Genomic DNA, 22,045 nt, shown 5'->3' on the forward strand with positions numbered 1-22,045 from the left:
CCCAGTTACCATTTTTGCCACAGAAGGTAAAGCTTCACCAGTGAATTTCGTAGGAAATGTGTTGAACTCTGAAAGTAATGTCCAAATAGAAGAGGAGGGCACTTTAAAAAAAAAAGCTTAATTCAAAAGTTTAAAGGTATTTCCTCAGGTACACAGATTTCTTTCCACTCTAATTCCTATTTATTACTTGTTTTATCAGCACATCACAAAGTACATAAAAGCCCACTGTACTTAGTAGGGTTTAACTTTGGACATTTTGAGGCTTATCTCATTTCTCTTTATCTCATGTGTATACTAGGAAGGATAAAAAGCAGTCCAGTAAAATATAGCTAATAATATGACAGTTCAAGGAATCTAACCTAATTTTGCTCCAACTTTCTTGATTTAAATCCTAGCCCAAATGTAACTGCTATTTCCATTGCTGCTTTTGCAAATCTAGTTTTTCAAATTTACACAGCAGGCATTTAGGGAACTACAAACCTACTCAATGATGCTGTGAGGGAAATGCACTTTATAATGTTAAAAAAATTATTCTGATTTGGTTGTTTCAGTTCTCCTGGACAGACATCTATGCACTCCCATCTATGGCCCTTTAGATTTTTCTTTGTACCAGACATCAAATAATTTCATTTCTGTAAATCTCTAGCTGTTTTTGACTGAAGCTATTGCTTTCTTATTCAACTACTTTCAGTAATCTATAAAGGATCACATACCGTCTTTAGAGCAGAGCTCCTGAAATTCTGGCAAGACTTCAATTGAAAATCAACAGAAAATTTCATCTCTGCTTCAGAACTATTATGTGTAAAAAACAAATAGCACAACCAGCTCAGGAGAGTGCAATTTGTAGACAACATTGTCCTTAGGTATGGACAATGGGACATAGAAATTAAGCCAGATACTCCAGCTTTTGCTCTGTGTTGATAAAGAAGAAAATGTAATTCCTGAGACTCAGGCAAAGCAGCTGGGATTTCAGGGGGATGGTGCCCTCCCCTCATCCAAAGCAATGAAAGAGCCCTCCTGCTGAGACTAAAATTATCCTAATCACTGAAATTACCTCTACAGCCCTTATGTGTCTTACAGTCAATGCTGCAAAGACAGCCAAATTTTTTTTCTTGATATTAACATTCAGAGATTCTGCTTTAAGAGGAATTTTGACATTTTCTCTGGCACAATTAAATCAAAAAAGAGAAATAGGACAAAGGTTATTATTTCACTGTAAGTTTTCTGCTACTTCCAATACATGGCCTTCTGTTTAAAATTGTCATACAAGAGTGTCTTTGATCCTTTCATTAGCTTGGCTGTTTAATATTTGTAGTTAATCTTATTAATTAGCCAAGGTATTTGCTGAGTAATAGCAAAAAAAGGTAATTTCCACTGAGCAAGTTTGTAGCACAGAAAGTGCTTTCTCAAATTATGTATTTTCTCAAATTTTAAAATGATAAGTGAGATGGAAGATGAGGTATGGAGGGCAGCTCGCTCAGAGCAGTAGAAGGAATTGGTTTGAGAATCAGTAAGTTCCTGCTCCCCATATTCACTGGTGCTGAAATGAATCTGTGATAGTCTCATGACCTGCCAGCCTAGAAACATCTACATAACTTGTTAAATAAAATCTATCTCAACTCTTACCTGAAGTTTGCCACACAGTTTGTGGTGGGCCAGCCCAAAACAAAGGACCTGTCTGGGTCTGTGCTGCCTTCACACACTTCTTCTGTACAAAATGCTGTCCACATCTCACAGAGACGTGCTTGGCACTTCAGCTTGAAATGAGAGTGTGACCTGCAGGTGGAAATTCACAGATGTGTCACACACATGAAAACACAGACAGCAGGTTAAACAACTAGCGTTTTTCCTCCTTCAGGCACATATGAGGCTTGCACTGGAGCTGATAGAAGAAGTACTTCTGCTTCAGTTAAAGAAAATGTTTTATTGGGTTGCATATAAAAACATACCAATTTTTCATTTCAATGGGATCAACAAATCTCTTATTTATGGGATAAACAGATTGCTTCTGGCATCCCTGGACATCCCCCTTCTTGGGGGAAAGCTGTCCATGTCTAGAGTTGCCCTCCAAATCTTGCTATGAGGCAAAGGTTGCCACTTGTATTTGACTCTGCTTTCAGTGACTTTAATGCCATTGAGGAGTTACAATACAATGCTATTGCTTAGTCTCAAGGTCAAAAATGATGATGAGTCTAAGTAGTGACAACTAGGCCAGGGCAAATGAAGCAAACCTGAAGAAAAAACAAGCAGAAAAATGCTATTTGTGTTAACTATAGCACAGGTCACCACGCAGCCCTCACAAACTTCCTACATGGTAGCTTTAGGAACATATCACCTGGAGAATGAGCCATGACCTTGTGCATTCTCAAAACATTTACTCATGTACAAGGAAGAGACATAATCTTCCCATTTTTTAAAAACGTGGCCCTTCCTATGTTTTATGCAACTAAACAATTGAGTAAAGGTCAAATTTACAGAATTTCACATTTTAACTTCAACTCTTCCAATAGATTTCTCTTTATAAGTGTCCTTCCTTTGTAGGAGTAGCAAGTGCTAGTGCTGCATGAGACACAGGTAAAACTCCCAAAGCCAATCCAGCTCTGTAGCACTGCTAGAGCCACTCACTGCAAGTCCTGCAGAATTACCTGAGCTATGGTTCTCCTGGGCCAGCAGGGAAAGGCTGGAGGAGAAACCTCCCTGAAACCAAGAGCACATCAGCTCACCACTGCATTGCAAATGTGGATGGGGACAGTGCTGGGCACCACAGTGATTAGTGCTCTATAAATAAATGTGTCAGGTGAGCAGTTTCTTAGGGCTTTGGCACACATGGACTACCTTCTCTGAGATTAGCCTCGTTTACAAGGTATTTGATTTGGGACAGACAGAACTATCACAGCCTGAAACATGAAAGCACCAGACCCTTTTGGCTTTAAAGAGGACAGAGATGAACCTGGCTGGTCTGAGTTTTCCAGCTGACACTGTGCTAACAGGTGTGGTGGGACAGAGCAGCACATTCAGAGGAAGGTCAACAAAGAACCATCAATATTTATCAAACCTAAGGCTATGGTGTCTCCTGATCAGCTGAACATTTCACCTCTCTTTATTACATTTTGCTACCCAATTAAAGAGAAACTTAAAGAAAAGGAGCACCTTTCAACATGCTTGTTAGCAAATGAGTTTATGATGCAACAAGTAAGGTCTGTCAATAGTACAACAATAACTGTATTCTGGCTGACCACTGAATTAATTGTGAAAATGTAGATTTACAAAAAAATACAGCTGTGAATTCTAATGTAGATGTTAATAAATGGATGTCTGGTCTGACTCCACCACCAAATCAATCTGCTGACCCTCCCTTTCTCCTCAACTTCTTTTTGCCATTACCCAGTACACTGAACACTCTACATGCTGTTTCATTTTTTAATATTTACAGTCCATAACGCCAGATCCCTACAGTGCCAGTAGCAGTGTCAGCAGGGTGTTGGCAGAAACACAAGGATGTTCTCCAGTCATGCTTGATGTATATTTTTCCCTGTTTGCCATGCCTAGTCACAGCTTTCAGCTATTATCAGTATTCAAGTGGCCTGGTTTCCAGAGGTGCTGAAACAGTAGCCTCCATTAACATCTAAAGAGCCTGAAGTATAATTTTATCCCTATTTGCCATGTCCTTTATGCAATCCATGGCTTCTTAGCATTTGTGAAACATGTGTCTTCTATTGAAATGCCAAAGTATTACCTTTAGAAATTAATATATTGCTGACTAAGGAAGCAACATGACAGAATATTTTAAAAATGGGTACAGTAACAATTTAATGAGTATTGTATATTTTTTAAGGAAGTCCCCTAGCAAATGTTACTGTGAATATCAGGCAGATTCCAAATCAACTGAAATCAACACAACGATCATGAAGACCAGTGCTGTAGATGCTGGCACACCCCAAGTTATGCCACCTCTGCAGAGTACACACAGTTCCCTTTGCTTACAATTGGATTCCTTGCAGCCGATAACAGATGGGAGATTAATTTCTCTCCAGATTTGCTAATCTCCTTAACTGAATTCTCTGACAAAAGCATTTATGGATCTACTGTGAGATTGCTGCCATAATTCCATGTATGAACTCAGCCATTCATTTCTATGTCCAGCCACTTCAGGAAAATACCCTTAAAAGGCACGGATATGTATGCAGGTGCACATCACAAAGGAGAAAAAGGAAACAATTTCTCTGTGTCTCTCACACAAAAACACATGTGAGACACCTTCATCACTGAACTAACAGATCCTTGTAATATTTACTCTGACAAATAAAGACATACACTCTCTGTAAGAAATCTAATCAATATATAGAAAAGAGTATAACATTTTACATACTTGACTTTGGTTTAGTTAGAAAAACTCTTTCATTTGTGACTTAACCCTCACATGAAGGTAGTGACGGACAGGACAGCAGAGGAGCACAGCATGTAAGTATCATTATTATTTTTTATAAACTAGTCTAATGCATCATAGGAAACCGTAGTAGTTTGTATTTCAGATATTATTAGAAAGCAGCAAAAAAATGAACCCACAGGTCCCTTGTCCAAAGTCATATATGGACCAGTTATGGACAAATTCCAATGGGAGCAATGCCAATTTGTTGCCTTTAAGCAGGAGCTCAGTCCTGTACAAGCAGTTTACTCAGCAAGCTCAGAGGACACAAGATACTTGTTCTCTTTAGCAAAAACTTGTCCCCATTTGCTGGCCATCCAAAGCCTGACTGTACATGAGCTCCATTTGTGCAGTGACTGGTCACCTGCAGCTGAGCTCCCACCCAAATGGGCCCAGATGGACCAAAGATACCTTAGGGGTTCATATGCCCCAAGCTGAAAAACTACTTAAGACAGAATTATTCACAAGGAATAATTCTGAAGTTAAGTCAGATTCAACAGTATCACTAATTCTGTGCTGGTCTTATTGCTTTGATTCTGTACCAGCTATTAAAAAGTCAATGGCAGTCAAGAGTCACGGCCACATAGCAAAATACACACTTGGGTTTTCCTTCTAGAAATCAGCATTGGCACTTTAGTGTGAGACAGCTTTAAAAATGCTGATTTTTAAGTAGCATTCATTATTGACAGCTCTGATGCTTTAATTGCTGACAGGGCAGCTGTAGAGAGAACATCCCAATTAGTTCTTCAAAATACATGAAGTAAAATCACTCAAAATACTATTTTTACCATTCCTAGCAAAGACTTGCTCCCCCCCTCTTTTTCACATGCAAAAGCACAAATTGTTCTCTTCCACCTTTTTTAACATTGTTTCTCTTCACCACATTAAATCACATGCTGTAGGAGCTGTTATTACTCCCTGGGGAGCAGATTTTTGTGCGGTTACACCAACTAGTGCTTTCCTATGCAAATAGTCCCACTGGGACCCAGCCAAACCTGCAGTAATGTGCAGCTCAGGGGCTCTAACACAGCTTGTGCTCAGCAGGCTGACCAGGGAAGGGGGCTTTATCCCTCCTGACTGTACTACCCTACAATTAAGGAGCTAAGCTAGGGGACCATGCCCACTGAATAGCCAGTGGACAGAGAGAGAGACTCCCAACTATCAATGCTCCCTCAGCACAGGTGAGTTTGCCACAGTCGGGAGCTGGTTTTGCCTCAGTGACTGTAAGAGGAACCCAGAAACGTATGTAAGTTGCAAGTATTTCACTGTACAGCTGAAATTAGGTGAGGTGAATTCCACCCTAAACCAGCAACAGACAAAAATCAATACAGTAACAATGCTGCTACTGCTGGTGCTGGTAGAACACTAAGATTTCCCCATAACATCCTTATGTTCTCCACCCACCCACAGCGGAACGTGTTTTGTGTAAAATATCCTCTGTGTTGTCACACCACATCAAGTGAGGGAGTTCAGCTGGGGGGCTTATGTTTACTATGTGTGATTCAAACAGACACAGCTCAGATTTCTACAGAAAACACAGACTTCTTCTGGCTTTTCCCAGAAGCCCCTGAAACAATTGCTTAAGCAAAATGACACGTTGCGAAAGCCCAGGATTCACGTTGAGACTGCCCACCCTGTGAAACCACAACACAGTGCCTAACAGAGAGTGAAGCTACATCAGGATTTTTTATTATTATTTCTCCATAACCCATAACAACAAGTGAAAGCACCCTCTAAAACTGCCTTAAACCACAAATGCCACATGAAGCTGGCATGCTCGACACAGCTTGTAAATGTGATTTAATTGTGAATGGTAGAGTGAATAATCAGAGCTCAACAGCAAGCCTGATTACACATGAACACTACCCAGACTGCTCAGCATGGCTTCCCCTTCCCCATGCTCCTTCCTTCTGGCACAGGACAACCTACAGAGCCAGACACTGCAGTGCCGCCTGCAATCTCTATTTTTATACAGATGTGTATCAAAGAAGCTTCCAGGTAAGGGTTAAAACCTCTAATCCCTCTACAACACAACCACTGGTGTTATCCAAACCCCACAGGATGAAGATGACCTGTCTAAAACAAGAAGTTGAAGTTAGCACATTGGACATAGCTGAGTGCCAATGAGTCTTTTGTGACACTGCACTCCCAAAGTGGAGAAGATGACAGAAAACAAGAAATATATGAAAGAACATCTGATACTTCCATAAAATGTTGCATCTTGAAATTCCTCCATGGCTATGAGGCTTTCAAAGGTCCCTGGAGAGGTCAAAATAAAATGTTTCCTTATGATTTAGGGACGATTTGCTACTATAAAAGCATTCTGGAAATCCATGCTATGTTCCACTGAAGAAAAGGTCTGCTCTGCAGGAGCAGCATCTGAGGGGCCTTACTCACTTGGACTTGGCAACAACCAGAAGGTCTGTGAAGAGGAAAAGGTGTCGCTCCTGGGTTTGCAGACTCGTCTTCAGCTGCACGTGGCCATCCAGGATGAGCACTCGGTTGTGGCATATGAAAGACTGCACAAGGGGCCATGACTCTGGGCTGATGGGGGACAAGCAGCCTTCCCTGCAAAAGGACATAAAACAAATGGAATAAAGGAAAGCAAAACAGCTACTTGACTGAGAGTGAGAATCAGGCAGTGACTTCCCATATCTGCTGCCAAAAAGTAATTTATTTGACCACATTTCAGTGAAAGGTAAGAGGCACTTACAGGATAATTCAACAGTCAGATTCTAACACAAAATCTGTTAGGGACTGTCCTCACTGAACCTTTACAGCCCAAGGCATGAGTAGCATTTAGCAAAGGACAATGATATAGACACAGCCTCCCCATTTTTGCTATTTGTATTTGTTTCCCTTTGTACTGAAGTCTTCGAGAAAATATTTCATCTCCTGTAGGCTCTCCAAATAGAGAGAGGACACATAATGCACGATGAACAGTGAACTGCACACCCACCTTGATCAGAATAGGATTCATACTCAGGGTTAAAAAAATTTACAGAAAGTACTGAGAAACAATGACAAATATAAGGTGTTACTGAACCTTGCTAGAGACACACCACGTACTAGATCAACATGAGAAGGCTGCTCAGCCTTTCTCCCTCCCAGCACACAACCCAGAAGCACTGAATAAGCTCCTGCTCCAGGGTTTGGTTGTGTGGCTGGAGCACAGCTATGCTCATATGAGGCTGCTGGGTAATCCAAACCCAAGCCTGTGGGGGAAATACCAGGCTCTCTCCTGGAAGACACTGATCTTTTCAAAGGAGGTATTGAGTAAGTTGCAGCACAGGGTGGAGACATGATTCTCTCAAACTCTCCTGATCTAACTGTTCTACATAAAGCAGCTGAATAGTTATTGAAGTAGAAATGGATTTTCTCTAGCATGACGGTCAGCTTACTCACCCAGCCAGGATATCCCTACCTTCTGAGCCTTGCTGTAAAAAATGACCATTTATATGGAGCCAAACCAAATGAATGTGAGGGTCTGAGAGGAGGACACTCTTTCTCTAGGGTTCCCTAGAAGCTTGTAGCAGGTCTGGAAAGCCAGAGGCACGGCCTCAAGTTCTCATACTAAGCTGAGAGAACTGAACCTGAGTCTCCTATACCCCTGGTGTACCTTTAATAATAATTTCTGGATTAAATCCAGGTACCATCAGTATCTTTACTCATGATTTTGAAATCCAACTTTGCAATTATTTGCTTTCCCAAGAGATGCCTCCAAATGAACCATTTCCCTCTGGCAAAACAAATCAGTTCAAATTTTATCCAAATACATTTACTTTTTTTTTTCTTGTTAAAAAATTAAGCAAACACTTGGCAGGATCAGCTCGGCAAGGGCAGGCTGAAATGAACAACTTTGCAATTCCAGTTTATTCTTGGTCCCATTGGAATGGATGCTAAACACCTAAAGACTTTACTGGGAGAAGAAATGGAGCTTGTATGGTGAAAGCCACAAAACAAATAGGGAAGGAAATGAAAGAAAACAAGAACAAGCACAGGAAACCTTCAAAGAAGGTCATAAACCTTGTACCTATGTTAGAGCCTGGATGACTCATGACCCTCCTCTCCTTGATACTTGTGGCTGGATTATGCAAAAAGTTATTTAGGAAATCCTGACAGCTGGGAGAGAAAGGATAAGCTCCAAGATTGGCCTACATTAGAAGGACACACTTTCACTGATGTACAAAGAGCTGGCAAGGATCCCTACCTGCTGGGAAGGGCCTTGGATTCCCCTTCACAGCTGGAAGTCTTCAATTTTTAAAAGAATTCCTCAACTTATTTTGTCTTAAACTGTGTCTTAATCTTGTCTTTCATTACCTACCCCTTCAGGTAAGAGAGAAAGAAGAGGAATGACTTACAGAACGAAAATGCAAACGTAAGTTATTTGGTCATTCCTATGCAGAAGGGGTGTCCAGGAGTGCGGAGGTTAAAGCAGAGGGAGGAATTTTGGTCCAGCATAACAGGGATACACACTGTGTGGCCAGCAACAGGAGCCAGGGGAACAACAAGCTCCTCTCCTACCCTGCCACCCCTATGGGACTAGAAACTGCCACCTCACCAGTTCATCAATGAGTGCTAGGTAACTGGACTCCAGTTCATTAACTCCCTAGCAGCACTTGGCACGGAAACTCAAGCAGAATTCAGGACTGCTGATGAGTCCACCTGCATGAAAGCCATGCATGGCTTTTACCTCAAAGATTAAATCAGGAATACACTCACCTGTACTTGAACCCAGTAACAACAAATGTGAGGAAAACCCTTTTCATGTTACACTGCTGTAAGCATTCTTACAATCATAAAGTCTGGCTTTTATGTCTCCATATAGGCAATTCTGTTTGATTATTCCTATTTGTATATTTTCTATATAATGATTCAAGCCCAGGAGCCTCTCAAACTAAACTAAGCAACATCTTTGCCATGTTGGTACACAAATGAAGGTGTAGTAGGTTTAGTACTGCCAGAAGGGTCAAGCAAATTGAACTGTCTTTTGAGCCAGCGCCTTTCAAGCACATCTGTCAGCTGAACTCTAATAAGCAGTCTTATATACACTAATATTAGACCTTACCTGATAAGCCTTATTAAAAAAAAAAAAAAAAAAAAAAAAAAAAGTGTCAATATTTTCTTCAAAGTGGAAAAAAAATCAAAACCATTAATTTAGCCAGAATATTCTAACACCCCAGGAACAAGAAACATGGAGGAAATTCATGTCAGCAGTGACAAAAATGTCTTTTGGAAAGCAGGCTTTTGATCCTCTCAATTAATGTTCCTTTGTTACAAGACATGAATGAAACCCAAGTGTTGTTACATTGAAAATGCAGATCAGCAATATCCTCAGGCATAGGGATTTATATGAGAGAAGTATTTCTGCAGTTCAGTTTTTAATGGCTCAATGATTTTTCTGGCCATTAAATGGGTCTAATTCTGAAAAAGTGCTAAGTACATAAATACTGATTCTTTGAAAATTCCTTTCAATAAAATTAGACAAAAGCCAGGTCAACATGATTTCTGATATAAATAAAAATGAGAATCAGTGATGTAGGGCTCTGTCTGCCTTTCCTGTGTTTCCCTTAAAATCAGTTTATGATTAGCACAAGTAAAAATCCACACAGTAACATCTTTCCACTTTGGAAGAAAAAAAAAAGCTATCATCCAGGTTTGTTAAGAAGGAACTGTGAACTGATTCCTGAAAGATGGGGTTAGATGGGGATCCTGTAGAGCCAGCAATCAACCATGTTCCATTTTGTGAAGAACTAAGGCTGACACTGATGTTTTGAAGGCATTGCCATTATAAAACTCCAGTCTTGAGTGGACATTTTTTTCTAAGAGTGCTATTTTGGGAAGTCTGAAATTTCCATGTGTGATTTTAGCTAAGCAGAAAATTTTGTAATTGGAGGATATATACAGAGATATTCTTGAGCTCTTCAGGAAAAGACTGAAATCACTGTGCTGGATGAAATTAGTAAAAAGATAATTGAAGATTTCTCTCTGGATGCTTACAGAACATAAATTTTTATACTTCTTATTTTGCAAATTAATCAAAATAGTCATTTTGTGCCTATTCAAAAGACACTATGATTTAAAATACCACTGCAAATTTGTAGGTGAAACATATGAGGGTGAAATCTACAGTAGTCAGCCAAATACTGAAAAACACATCCTGGCTGCATTCAGTGTGAAAGCAAACATCACAGCTCACTTCATTGATCTTGTATTTACCAGAAACCACAGAAACACAAAACATACTTCTTTCCCCTGAAAAGCTTCCTTGGGGTTTCCAATAAAGCTGAATGGCATCTCCCACAAAATGTTTATTCTTGGTGTTAATGGAGATGTCAGTTTTATTCTCTGTAGCAAAAACAATGAAAGAAAATATGTTTTGAAGGAGAGCTAAACAGTCCATGCTAAGTGGTTACTAAATCCATGATCCCAATGTCATTTATTCCAATAGGAAGCTTTCCCCTGACTTCAGCTGATGATGAGTTCAGCCTATCATTGGTTTAGATTAAGCTCTAAGAGGCCTCAGGGGAACAACCTGTTCCAAGGTAGCTAAGCTGGAATGAGCTGCTGCAGGTATCTCAGGTATATGACATCCTTCTCACAGACTGCTCGTGCTCCACCCTAAACCCCACTCCATTGTTTGGTTGTTGCTCTCTGCCAGAACTTTCCTCCACTGATGATCTCTCTGCAGCCACAGAAGTCGATTTCCTCTTACGGTGCAGCACCAGTGCTCTCTGCATGGCTGATACCTATTGAAATAAAATGCCATTTCCCTTTTTAACCTCTGAAGGCCTTCTCAAGATGTAGGTGAGAAATTCACCTTTACACCAGCAGACCGGTCAAATGATAGCTGTTCAAAAGGCTGAAACCTGAACTAGCCCAGCCACCTGTGAGGCTGCATTTGGTGTGTCTAACACATGTGCAATACCTTTCCAAATTCCTCTTACAGTGAACAACTCGGCTTACACTCATGTCACAAATATGTACTGTAGGTATAAATCCTGCATGCCGCCACTGGTGCTGAAGCTCAAGTAAGGACCACAAGTTCTTTCCAGTTTTCATACAATCAGTCACAGAAACATAGAATGTCCTGATGTGGAAGGGACCCACAAGAATCATTCAATAACAGAATCACAGAGTAGCCTGGGTTGGAAGGGACATTTAAAGGTTATCTAGTCCTACACCCCTGCAAACAGCAGGGACAGCTTCCTCTACATCAGGTTGCTCAGAGCCCTGACCAACCTGACATTGAATCTTTCCAGGCACGGGGTATCTTAGCACCCTTTAAGGAAATCTCTTTTACAGGCCACCTTTAGGTACTGGAAGGCTGCTCTAAGATCTCCACAGAGCTCTTCTCCAGGCTGAAGAGTTCCAATTCTGTCAGCCTTTCCTCTTAGGAGAGGCGTTCCATCCTTCTAGTAATCTTCATGGCTTTCCTTTCCTGGCTCCAATAGGTTCATGTTCTTTCTGTGCTAAGGACCCCAGAACCGGACACAGAACTCCAGGTGGGATCTCACCAGAGTGGAGTAGAGAGGGAAAATCCCCTTCCTCGACCTGCTGCCCTTGCTGCTTTTGATGCACCCCAGGACATGCTTGGCCCTCCTGGCTGCCAGCGCACGGCTGACTCATATTCAACTTGTCATTGACCAGGACTCCCAGATCCCTTTCTCCTGGAACTTTCCAGTGTCTCACTTCCTTGTCAATCCATACACCCACAATTGCCCCATCCCAGGTGCAGAATCCAGCGTTTGCCCACGTTACACTTCATGCAGTTGGTGACTGCCCATGTCTCTAATTTGCCTATGTCTCTGCAGGACCCCTCTGCCTTCCAGGGAGGCAACAGTTCCTCCCAGTTTGGTGTCATCAGCAAAACGATGTAAGTGTAACTTCAGGTCCTGTGTCCAAGTCATTTATGAAGACAGTGAAGAGGATCTGCCTACAGGTGTAGAGCTTGCAGCTTGCAGCATAAATCTAACCTTGCTTTGGCTACAGGCCAGAGAAGCCACCAAGCAGAGCACCTGCCAACCTTCCTCACCGTGTTCACAGACATCAGACTTACTTTGTATACCTCAAAGGCCAGTTTTGCATGGCTCTAAAGAGTAAGCAATTTATCCTTTAGGAATAATAAAGCCAGTGAATCAACTTCAGTGTCTCTCAGTAAAGTACTTTACCATCACTGAATCACAGCTTTGGGCTAGAGCAGCGCACTGAGAGAAGCAGGAGCTACCCACATCCTTTCAAGGCTAGTGAAAACAGCTTGCTATTTAGCAACTATCTGCACCCTAATGCCTACAGTTCAGCCCACATTATGTATTTTTGCCAAAATGGATTACCAGTCAGGGAAAACATGTCATTTGTGACCAGCAGAGATACCCCCAAAAGCAAGCAAGATCTAGAAGGTAAGTTCCTCCACTTTCTTAACAGAGCTTATATTGGAAATGAGGTAACAGTCAGTATTTGCACTTTTTTTTGTGCCTCCTAGTCTGACCCTTAAGCTCCTAAACAGTCCTGTGAGAAGGAACTTCAACAGGAGCTTAATAGATGGTTTCCTTGTTTTTTTGCTAATGATTCAGGACGGCAAGATAGTTTACTACTGAAAATCAGTTAACACTCAGACATGTTATCTATCCTGTGGCTAGAGGGTGTTTTGCATTCAAGATAATTAACTTACTAAGGCAGTGAGAACAATTATTTAAGTAACCAAAAGCAAACAGGTCCAATTTGGTGTGCAAGGGCTCACCAAATAAGGTGAGATAGGGTGGAACAAAAAACACAACCAAATCTGTAACTCAGGAGTGAGTACTGACTCACACTGCAGCCCTCCTTATAGTGCACCAAAGGGCAATGTTAAGGTTTCAGAACTTCAACATTCATTGAATTTCATCATAAATGGCAATCTGGATGTGACTTGAACTGCATTATAGCCAACTTGAAAAAATCATCCCAGACTTTGCCAAAATAATCACACAAAACAGATCATTGTGTTCTGTATGCTAAATGAGAAGAGTGAGAAACTAAATGAAAGAAGAACTTTTCTTGTACGCTGAAAACAACTGCCCATGCTCAGGCCTGAACACAGGACAATGGAGATAGTCCTGCTCATGCTCCAGATGAATTTAATTTCTATCATGCTGGCAGCTTATTAAAGCACATGGCTTGAAGAATCACTCTTCAGGCTAGAACAGCCGTGAAGAGAAAGGAGGCTACAACTGCACTACACCCATTTGCAGACCTACCTCCAAAATCTGTCAGCAAGGGGCTTTGTCTTTGAAAAAGAGCTGAGGAACAAGCAAAGCCCTGTGTAAGTTCTTGATCATTCCCTCAAATGTTCTTGATTATTGAGCTGTAGATGGAAAGTTCTTGATCAAGTTCTTGATCATTCCCAGCTGTAGATGGAAAAGGGAAGAAACAGGGAGATACAACACAGTACTTCTCAACAATGCTATGACTGAGCAAGTAATGGGAAATGGGCTTGGCACAAACTACCTATAGATGGAAAAGGGTGCTGAAAACAGGGATGCCAACAGCCATGCCCATTTCCCATGACTTGCTCAGTCCAGCCTGCTCCATCTCCACTGCCTGTTCAGCAAAGCCCTGCTGGTCTCAGGGAAGAGCATTCACAGCCCCCATTGCCACGAACGAGGTAACACAGACAAGGCTCACCCACACGGAGCAATGTGCAGCTCAGAGCCCTACTTAGGCAGATATATATAGCTATAGATATATATAGAGATAGAGATATAAAATCCTCTGCATTTTTAAAGGTGCTAACTGCTCCTTTATGTCACTGCCTCTGAACCACAAACAGTGCCCTCGGTGAATCACCCACGTGCTCAGGATCTGCCCACTTCAAATCTTTGTGATCCCGAATATGCACTTCATCTACATTTGCATGGCACTTTATTGTAATAAATAATAATTAGACTTGGAGGGCAAAAGAAAGCACAAAAAATATGGGCTTGGAGGGTAGGAGTGTTTTCCAGGAAGGTGGTAGGTAATATGTGGGCCAGCACAAAGCTAGTATGCAGTTGTACACTTACACGGACTATTTATAGAAGGGACTTTAATAAACAAGCATGAAACTCTCTTAATCACATGGGCTGCCAATCCTTTTCTGAATCTGCTGTCAATTGATCCCTGCTATGCCAAGGGAGCTTCGTTCTGAGGATGCTGGGCATGTTTGCATGCTGTTATCTTTGCTAAATTTTATGCAGTTGAAGCAGCACTTTGTGAAAACAGTGCAGCATTCCAGAAATAGCAAGTCTATTTTCTGCAGCACTCCTTTAAAGTCCCCTAGCCATCACCATTGTGGGTACAGTAGCTTTTGTGCCATGAAAGAAGTGAGATCTGCTTGGATTTTCAAAGAGCGTTAGTTGCTAAGTTTTTACGATGCCTGATTCTACTTTACAAGTGTTCTTTACTGGTTGCAGCTTCTTTTTTACAAGTAATGTGTTCGAACAAATAGGGGGCAGTCACCCCTCACCCCTGCATTTTCCCTTATGGACTGTGCCTCTGGATCTCATAGGGACTCCTCTGACCTGGAGCAAGCATCAGCCTCAGTTCACAGCCTCCAGCACAGGGCTGTCCTCATTCTATGCAGGCAAGCAGCTGGAACTCAGAAAATTATACCCAAGACCAAGCAGTGAGTCCCAGCAAGGTCACAAAGACTTCCCACCAAAATGTGCTGCAAACCACTCTCAGCACTGGCAGGGCAAGCACAAGCCTGGACAATGGAAGGAAGATATATGTCAATTGGGACTGGGAGCAAGCTTTACTCAGATAAATAAACTAATTTACATTTTAGGGCAGAAATCAAGGTTAAAGCTCATATTTATTAAATTGGATATGACTCCTCTGCTTCTAAAACTCAGCGTGCACATTGTAATGCAGTATTTATTGAGAAAAATATTCCAACTTAAATTACAATAGGATTCTAAAAATTGTCTTGTATCATCTCTGCATGATGTCAAAACCTTATGAAACATAATAAAAATTACTATAGAGAATAAGGTGGTGGTTTGCACTAGATGTTTCAGGTGCTGAGGCACATAACAGACTACTTTTCTGTAGTCTGGCAGTAAAATATCACATAGCTGTAGGGTAAAATGCATCATTAAAACAAAATTCTCACACTTTTCAGGCTGGAAGCTTGGCAGCTTAACTGTAAACAAAGCTGCACTTAAGTAATTTTTACATAGCCAAAAGGACACAATCCTCTGCAGAGCAAGCATGCACCACAGCGTGGAGGCTGGAGACAGGAAACACGCTTGTGGTTTGGTTTGCTTCCAAGGCTTTTTGTTTTATTTTAATAAACAGCTGCAAGGTGTTTACTCTGAAAATTTAACACAAGGGCAAAATTTTCTATTGGTATAAATTAGCACCACACGTTTTGGTCCTATTTTGCCTATCTCCACCAGAAAACAACTTAGGGCAAGTGATGTAAATCCTGTTAAAAAGCTCTTGCAGTGTGGGTGTTCTCCAGTCAGTCAGCAAGTTCAAGGGGTTTTGGTCTATGGCCCCCTGAGCAAGGGAGACGTTTGGGAGAGGACACATTCACATGCAGAAGTCAATAAAAGCTTTTTGGCCCTTGGAAGAATCAATCCTCTGTTCCCCACTGCAGTTCCCACTCACTTTTACTGACCGACATAGCAGCACCACCTTGAGTTACTCTCCCTTTGCAGTTGCACCAGGGAAATGCCATTCCAGGCACTGTCTACCCAAACAGAGATCTTATTGTTCAGACCAAAAAAAAAAAAAAGAAAGAAAAAAAAGAAAAAAAAGTCACAAAAAAAGTTACCTTTGTGGGGAAAAAAATAAAGAAAACAAAGATAATAAAGAAAAAAAAAAAAAAGGAAAAAAAGTAGGATGAAAAGCCCAAAACCTAACAACCCAGTTCTACAGTTCTGCACCGTGGATGTCTGGGCTTTTGGAGCTTCTCATGACCTACAAGAAGCCTGGATGCACAGGATATCTTTGCTACTACCAACGAAACTCCTTCCTACCCATTCTGAGGAGATATACAGAGAAGCACTCTGGGATCTCAATCCCACTAGGAGATCCAGTATTGTTTTAGTTGGCTGAAGAGATACAGGTTTTGTCCTACCTTAACTTTTTTGAGAAGTAGTAATTTCAATTAGGATAATTAATCCTACTTAATTACAACTGGAACATTTAAAAGCTTGGCTCAACTCCATTGACTTTGACTTATCTCATAGATGAAACTGATCTTTTATTCAAAAGGTGTTTTCATATATCTGCTTGTAAAGTGTATTACAAGAGTTCAGCACAGGTCATGCAACAGCCAGGAATCCTGGGTGACCAAAAATAGCTAGGACATCCTGCAGATCTCTACAGAAACAGGTAATTTAAAGCTGACGTGCACATGAGGTAAAAAGACTGGTGTAGACATCTTTAGAAATCCCTTCTGGACGATCATGAATGGCTGTCAGTGAGCCTACATGTTTCTGCTGACCCTAACATCTCCAGCCCTGTGTCACACAGGCTGCAGATGGGCAAGAGTAGGGCAATGGTGTGACCATGTCCTCTCAACAGGGAAATGGCATTTTCTAGTTGACTGCCTGGGTTCACTGCCTGTCAGTCACCCCACTCAATTATTGGGCAATACCAGTGAGGCTGCTCATGGTCTCTCAGAGTTTCACTGCCCAATAGCCCTTCCCCTTCAGAGTCTGATTTTCCCATTATTGAAGAAGCAATTCAGATAGGTAGGTTTGGATTAGATCTTAGGAAGAATTGTTACTGTGATTGTGGGTTAGGCACTGGCACAGGCTGTCCAGAGAAGTTGCAGTTACCCCATCCCTGGCAGTGTCTAAGGCCAGGCTGGATGGGGCCCTGAGCAACCTGGTCTAGTGGAAGGTGTCCCTGTCCATGGCAAAGAACTTAAAAGCAAATGATTTCAAGGTCTCTTCCAACACAAGCCATCCTATGAGTCTGTGAACTGTGGGACACAGTGGGGTGAACTCCACAAAGCCCCACCACAGGCATGCAGAGAGGATCTGCTCAGCCCCTGTGGTGGCTGCAGTGTGTAAGAACCACTCCTCTAAGAGAGATGACCAATATGGGTGCCAACATGGAAGACAGGACTGTCACCTCACCTGTCCAGTTGTAACAGGAACAAATCTGGCTTTGCTGTGCCTCCAGGGCTTTGAATTATATTTTGATACTTGTACTACAGCACAGGAATTATCCTATTACAGTGAAGAGATTACTTAATCTGCCTGCTGCTGCCAGCTATGGCAAGTGTAGTGACCCAGATTCCTTACCAACATGCATGGAGCCACATGCACCTGTTTGCTCTCCCATAACTCACTGCCCACCTATTTATTCAACAAGTTTTTCACAGAGCTACTCAGGCAGATTAGTCAGAGGTTCCTACTCCACAAGTGATCTGAGCTGGGGAGAAAAGCTGTTAGAGGATCGCCCACATCTCTGTGCCTTTCGATGATAATTACCTGTTCAGTACTGCCAACAGCTATGCTCCACTGGCATGTGCAAAAGCAAAACTCCAGGTGTTTGGTAAGCTGTCTGGTCAGCAGGACAGTGTCTAAACAACAGAGGCACTTGAGAGGTCAGGAAGCCTCTGAGATAATGTCTTTCTGTCATGGGTTTAGAGCCTTGCCCCCAAGGCTTATTATCCTTTATTGGATCTAGCCCCCCGTACCCAAATACTAAAGAGTGGGCACAGAAGATACCTAAATACAGACTGTCACTCCCAGGATGTGATTACAAACCCCTCAACAGCAGCTTTGTGCACCACGAGGACACAGCTGGACCAGGAGAAGAAATGCCATGGAGAATCCAAAGGGTATTTAACGCTGGCCCTTGTCAGAGGTGGGAGCACCAGAGGCTGCACATCAGCCTCACATCATTAGAGCCTTTCTGCTTGTTTACACACAAAATAGATGATCACAAAGCAGACTGAGCAAGTTGGTCTGTGATTTCCTCAGGTATGCTGTTGCCCAAACTGCTTGGCCAGACTGTCACTTGGCAGAGATTTTACTGTCTAAAATCAGCGATACACAATGGCTGGACAACAGCTGCGTTCTGCCAGACCTCAAGGCCTAATCCAAAATGTCCTTTAAATGGGCTGCAGCCAAAAGCACATGTGGACACTGAGACATCTGGACAAGCAGAGCCCTGCAGTCATCCTGATGAGCACTGCCCCTCACTGTCTTCATACTGCCACAATTCTCTCCAAAAGGGAATTGGCTTAAGGCACTGGTGTTAAACTATTAGCCATTTATTGTAAAATTAATCCCCCATTTAAACTCCAATCACTCCAAAACTCTGTTTCCAAGCCTTCCTTCTTACCTCCAGTCCTTTCCTTTTAATAAAAAAGCAGCATATCTCCGAAAGCCGCAGCTCATTTCGATCTCCAGATGTACAAACATCGCTAAAAGCCAGTTTGTAGGTCGTAAATGAAGAACTGAGGAGTTTTATCAAAAACAAACATATGCACACATATACTCACACAAAACAAAACAGAAAAAACACAGCAGAAGGGCAGGATTGCCAATCTCTGAGTTAAAAGGCCATCTGAGGCCTCAGAAAGTTCACCTTGTTAACAGCTAATAAAATTTTATCCTCAGCTATTATTATGTAAAAGTAACTTTTGTGTTCAAACACATGGTTTAATGAAGCAATACTCCAGTGTTATAATTAGCTTTAATCAAGGATGAATTAGATATACTAGAAACTGACAACTTGCAGAATATCATCACAAGCTGTTTTAATGATAATTCCATTAAAAAGGAAGAGCATTAAATACAAAATAGCAATGTTTTTAAATTACAATTTTTCTACAAATTCATATGTGACCGTGTTCACAGGGGTCCGAGGATGAGGGAAGAGACGAGGATCTGACTCCATGTTTCAGAAGACTTGATTTATTGTTTTATGATATATATCATATTAAAACTATACTAAAAGAATAGAAGAAAGGATTTTCGAAGGCTAGCTAAGAATAGAAAAAGAAGGAATGATAACAAAAGGTTGTGGCTTGGAGAGACAGACTGAGCCAGCTGACTGTGATTCGTCATTAATTAGAAACAACCACATGAGACCAATCACAGATGCACCTGTTGCATTCCACAGCAGCAGATAACCATTGTTTACATTTTGTTCCTGAGGCCTCTCAGCTTCTCAGGAGAAAAAATCCTAAAAAAAGGATTTTTCAGAAAATATCATAGCTTCATTCATATATGTTTACCTTACATAGGGAAACACGACGTATTGAGGGGAGAAATCCAGGGCAGTTCTCATACAAAGATTTCTGCACAAGATGTTAAAACATCAAAACTTTTAATGAAATAAAAAACCTCAGAAAAAAAATCCCGATCAAGTTTTTCGAGGCTGAATTAAATCTAAGAATTAAACCCAGAGACAAAGACACACCTTCCTTTGCTTTGGTGACTGACTCTCTAGGAATAGGAGACTCAGTTTAGATGACTGGCTGGAGCCTGGAGCCAGCCGGGATCGTACATGGCCATGCCAACTCCCGCTCTGCCTCTGAGCCCTGCTGGCGGCGTGCAGCTGCTCCGGAGGTAAATCCCCACCGACCACACATGGAAGGCACACCTGGAAACTGGCAGGCACACATAGCACGGCCTTTGCCCCTCTCAGCTCCGCAAACTCCCTGGCGAGGCACTGCCTGGCCCAAGCCATGCCCTCACCAGCAGCGGCACCATCGGCCGGCCAGGCCATGGCGGCCGCTCCTCCGCCTGACACGGGCAGCCTCTGCCAGGGAAGTGCCATCCACAGCCCAGGCTCCAGAAAATGCTGCCGTGGTGCCTGCAAGAGCAACACCCACCTCGGCACGGGCAGGAGAGCTTCTGCATCAGGGCCTCAGCCTGTGCCAGCAGGTAAAAATGGCCGTGGTGCACGCCAGAGGCCTGCGCTCCCCCTCCATTGCCTCACCAGCCAAACCTGCCTCACAGAGATTACACTGCCAGGCAAATTATTCACCAGCATGGAAATGACTAAAGAACAAGCAAAATTATCACAGCTGGAATATCTATATAACAAGCTGGTTACTCGTAATGAACTTTCGTCCCCTTCGTCCCTGCTGTCAGTTTTGCCTGAAACACCAACTACTCATCTTCCCCATGAAAAAGAGACAGTTAAGGCCTTCTGGCAATTTACATTTATTAAAAGTCTCTATTTTTTTGTCTTCTTCTAGTCCCATAGCTTGGATCATCCACATTTCTTCTGACTAAAACCCTGAAAACACAATGTCCAAGGCTCCGGGAACACTCTGTATTTGCCTCGCGCCAAGTGGAATGTATTACTAGATTACACATATGATCTTCGTTATCTGGGATATTTAGCCTTTGGCACAGGACCCCTAGAAGATGACATGCCAGAATCACTTACTGTGCACTGGAAGAAGGAAGAACAGACTCTCTGTGAATGGCATAACATAACTTCTATGTAAACAAGGGGAGGAAACACCTTGGAAACTTGTCGAATCTCCAGTTTTTACCTTCCCCTTCTCCAACCATAAAAGCCACATAACAAAATTGAGTAGAGGTAACATTTTAGGAACTTCCTTTTCAGGTTCTTTAGGGATTTATTAATAAAACTTTCTAAAAAAATATCCTTTGGCTTTTTTTTAACAAAACAGCCTGTGCTTCCAGCTTACACCAAAATAATATCATAAACACTCTTCATACTGTAAAAAAGAGCTGTTACATTTTCAGTATTTTAACACCTTTAATGTGTGGAGACACAGATCTATAAATGGTCTTCCAGACTTAGAAATTGTGAGGTTATATTACTTGGTTTCAGCATGTAAAAATATCACCTCCAAAGATCTGTTGAGGTGTGCAATAGAAAAGGGGAAGCTGCTGGCAGCTGCAGCACAGACTTTGGCCGTCCCTGTGAAATATTAGAGATGCAAGCAGAAGACCACCAATGCAGAGGAAAAACTTGGGTTTTGTCCCATGTGAAAATTGTTTTGAGCAACAGCAGAACAAAAGCTGAAAATTTTACTTGAAACAAGTCTTTATTATTCTGTGTCAATTATTTGAGATGACAATACCCATTGCTTTAAATCTGGGCCTCAGACATTTCTCTTTCAAGCATGTAATTTGTATTGCACTGAACTGTATCATTAAGTTGTGCAGGTTTCACTAAAAGACACCAAGAAAAAGTAAGAGGAAGATTACAACCATGGAACAAGTCTGTGGACAAATACAACTAACCCAAATCCTTTGTTGATTTCATACACATTAACGGAGTTAAAAATCAAATTTATTTTTTCTGCACCTAAATATGAGCCAAGAAAAACACCAAAAGCTTACTTTTCCAATGTATTTCTACAGTAACCTTGCTCAAAGTGCTTCTGAAGAGTACATCTGATGATGTGAAGAGTCTCTACATGGCTATTCATCACAAGTTTGTGATGAAAAAGGAGCTGTAGAGGGAAAAAAGGAAGAAAAACAAGAACAATGTGGCAATGGTGGCCTGCATATCTTCATCTCTTGGATGTAAGGGCCCAAATTCCACTGTAATATCTGTACTATTTACTATGTTTCTCTTCTGCGTGCAGGTACAAGTCAAGTGAGGCATGGATTATAGCAAGGTTTCCCTTCTGTGCACCAC

General features: G+C 41.8%; 1 protein-coding gene across 1 annotated transcript in view; it reads right to left on the reverse strand.

Moving 5' to 3' along the window:
• ARHGAP20 (Rho GTPase activating protein 20) overlaps nucleotides 1-22,045 on the reverse strand; it is a 57,243-nt gene that overhangs the window by 22,585 nt on the left and 12,613 nt on the right. Inside the window, exons 3-4 of the mRNA XM_054271412.1 lie at nucleotides 6,824-6,994; nucleotides 1,627-1,776 (exon numbers count right to left, since the gene is read on the reverse strand). Coding sequence (XP_054127387.1) covers nucleotides 1,627-1,776; nucleotides 6,824-6,994 — 321 coding nt within the window. The remainder of the gene's footprint in view (nucleotides 1-1,626; nucleotides 1,777-6,823; nucleotides 6,995-22,045) is intronic.

Source organism: Melozone crissalis, unplaced genomic scaffold, assembly GCF_028551555.1.
Source record: "Melozone crissalis strain CALT ecotype California unplaced genomic scaffold, PUWL_Pcris_2 ptg000013l_1, whole genome shotgun sequence".
NCBI classification, from domain to species: domain Eukaryota; kingdom Metazoa; phylum Chordata; class Aves; order Passeriformes; family Passerellidae; genus Melozone; species Melozone crissalis.